The sequence below is a fragment of the Lipotes vexillifer genome, unplaced genomic scaffold (assembly GCF_000442215.2).
Source record: "Lipotes vexillifer unplaced genomic scaffold, Lipotes_vexillifer_v1.1 scaffold652, whole genome shotgun sequence".
Taxonomy (NCBI): domain Eukaryota; kingdom Metazoa; phylum Chordata; class Mammalia; order Artiodactyla; family Lipotidae; genus Lipotes; species Lipotes vexillifer.
The window spans coordinates 325,332-327,621 of record NW_006779703.1 but is presented as its reverse complement, the minus strand read 5'-3'; the positions used below and the strand labels follow the sequence as shown (position 1 = coordinate 327,621).

Sequence of the window (2,290 nt, the reverse complement as noted above, 5' to 3'; positions counted from 1 at the left end):
TAACTCTCCAAAACCCTTTACTTAACAGAATTGGAACAACTGATGGCAACCTAACATACAAACTCAAGTGTGCTAAACACAAGACATACAGAGAGCCATGCTTCTCTTTGGCGGCTCTGGGCAGTGCTGCAGAATGCCTCCCCTGTGTCCTGGCTGAATGGCCAGGGCTGCCAGGACACTAGTGCCCAGCACTCAGGAGAGGTTCAGCTCCACTCTGTCACCTCTGCCCCCAGACCCACACAGTGCCTGAGAAGTCTGGGACAGGTGAGAGACCTGGTAGCCCTGCAAGATACTGCCTGTAGCTCCTTCCCTCCACCCACCAGAGGGCGAGGGGGGCAGGGGGTGGGGCTGGGGATGGTCCATAAACGTTACTCCCTTAAGAAACAGGGGCCTGGCTGGCCTGGTTATCGGGGACTGCCCTGCAAGCATCCATTGGAGGAGGGCAGCAGAACTGGGAGATATCCAGGACCCTGCCCCTGTCCAGATATCTGGACCACAGGGAGGAGGAACTAGAGCATGGGAAGGCAGGGCCCACCCCTTAGGCCCCAGGCTGCCGCTGGTCACCAAGGTCTCCAGACACTCTGGGCTATGCGGGCGGCGGTCAGGCTGCCCAGGGCTGCGGGCACCAAGTCCGGCCCCTCGGCAGGCGCCCGGCTCAGTTCAGCCTCGGGGACCTCCTCCAGGTCGGAGGACTGGTCGTCCCCGGAGCCCCGGGGGCTGGGCAGTGGGGACCCCAGGGCGCCTCCTACTGGCCAGTTGCTCCGCCCATGGGCTCCCGGTGGCCCGGACAGGGCGTCCCCCAGCAGATCCCGGAAGCTGCTGCCCTCGCGCAGCGGCATGGACTCTAGCAGGTGGTTCAGGAGCTCGGCGGCGACGGTGGCGTCGATTGCCTGGCACGTAGACACGAACGTGTGCACCTCGTGCATGCACTGGATGTAGCCGGCGGCGAAGCGCTCGCTTGCTTCCGCCTGCAGCTGCTCGCGTTCTGTGTTCAGGGGTGGGAGGGGAGAGGGCCGCGCCCGGTTCGGTGAGCGGCAACTGATTACTGTGGCCCGGCCCGCCCGGCCCCCGGGGACAAGGCTCACCCAGGAGACGCGGGGGGCGCGCCCTGCTCCAGGAGGGGAAGTCCTCGGTCCCGGGCAGGGGCAGGCCAGGCGAACGCCCCCCGGCCCGCGCGCCCCGCCGCCACTCACCGCGCGCCCGGCCCCGCAGCGCGCCCTGCACGCGCCGCACCGTGAGCTCCAGCACCTCGGCGTTCTCCAGCTTGGCCTGCACCTGCGCCGGCGGGAGCGCCCGGTGGGGAGGGTCGGTGAGGCGAGGCCGGACGGCGACCCCCGCCCGCGCGCTCGCTCGCCCGCTGCCCCTGGACGCCCGCCCGCCGGCCTCACCTCGGCGCCCGCAAGCAGCAGCCGCAGCTCCTGCAAGCTCTCGTTGATCCGCGCGCGCCTCCTCTTCTCCACTAGGGGTTTCCGGGCCTGCGGGAAGCGAGCAACTGAGCCCCGGCGCTGCGCTGCGCGGCCCCCCGCCCGCCCATCCACGGCTACAGCCAGCACCTTGCGGTCCCCCCGCGCCTCGCAGCCGTCCTCATCCTCCCGGGCCGCACGGTCCCGGCCGGGCGCCAAGAGCGGGGCCATGACCTCCACCGCCCGGAGCGCTGTGCGCCCGCGCCCCTAGCAGCGCAGCGGCCCGCAGCCGCCGCCGCCCTCGCCCCGTGGCGTCTTACGCCGCGTCCTCACGCCTGCAGCGGCGCCCGCCCCTTTTATAGCGCCTTATTTGCATCTCAAGGCGCCGATTGCTCGTGAGAGCCAATGGCAGAGGCGTGCTTTGTCTGGCCCCGCCGCCGGGGTCGGCCGGCAGCTGGCGGGGCGTGGCCTGCGGCCGGGGACTGGGGGGGTCCAGCCGGGCCTCCGCGCCACGCCGGCATTGTGGGGCACCGGAGGGGGCGATGACTCGGGGAGCTGTGGCTCTGGGTGCGCTTGTTTCCCTTCCTTCCCCGAGCAAGGCGCCCAGGTCTGCGGTGCGTGCTAGCTGGGGCGCGTCCATCTGCCCATTCATTCATTCACGCTTGACTTTGTTCACCAAAGGTGCAACAGGAGAGGAACGCTCCTGCGCAAGTGCCGGGGTCGTGGCGGCCAGAGCCACAGCAAAGGCCGCGGTCTCCGGGCCTGGAGGGAGCTACAGGTCCGGGCTGGGGTGGCTGCAGAGCCCCAGGGAGGTGAGGGCCCCTAGGCAGCGGGGGTGGGAGCGGGCCCTTGGCCCCAGTGCGTTTCTTGCGGACCTGTGGGTCCTG

General features: G+C 69.7%; 1 protein-coding gene across 3 annotated transcripts; it reads right to left on the bottom strand.

Moving 5' to 3' along the window:
• Nucleotides 1-492: 492 nt before the first annotated feature.
• On the bottom strand, nt 493-1,634 carry HES6 (hes family bHLH transcription factor 6). 3 transcript variants are annotated; one of them, XM_007452889.1, is made up of 4 exons: nt 1,554-1,634; nt 1,389-1,475; nt 1,194-1,275; nt 493-985 (listed from the first exon to the last, which is right to left on the bottom strand). In XM_007452889.1, the coding sequence occupies exons 1-4, from the start codon at nt 1,632-1,634 to the stop codon at nt 561-563; spliced, it is 675 nt and encodes a 224-aa protein (XP_007452951.1). In that variant the 3' UTR covers nt 493-560. The 3 variants fall into 3 exon arrangements, with proteins under 3 accessions (XP_007452951.1, XP_007452952.1, XP_007452953.1); XM_007452890.1 differs by having other exon boundaries at nt 561-985; nt 1,194-1,269; XM_007452891.1 differs by having other exon boundaries at nt 857-985; nt 1,234-1,275.
• Between the last annotated feature and the right edge of the window lie 656 nt (nt 1,635-2,290).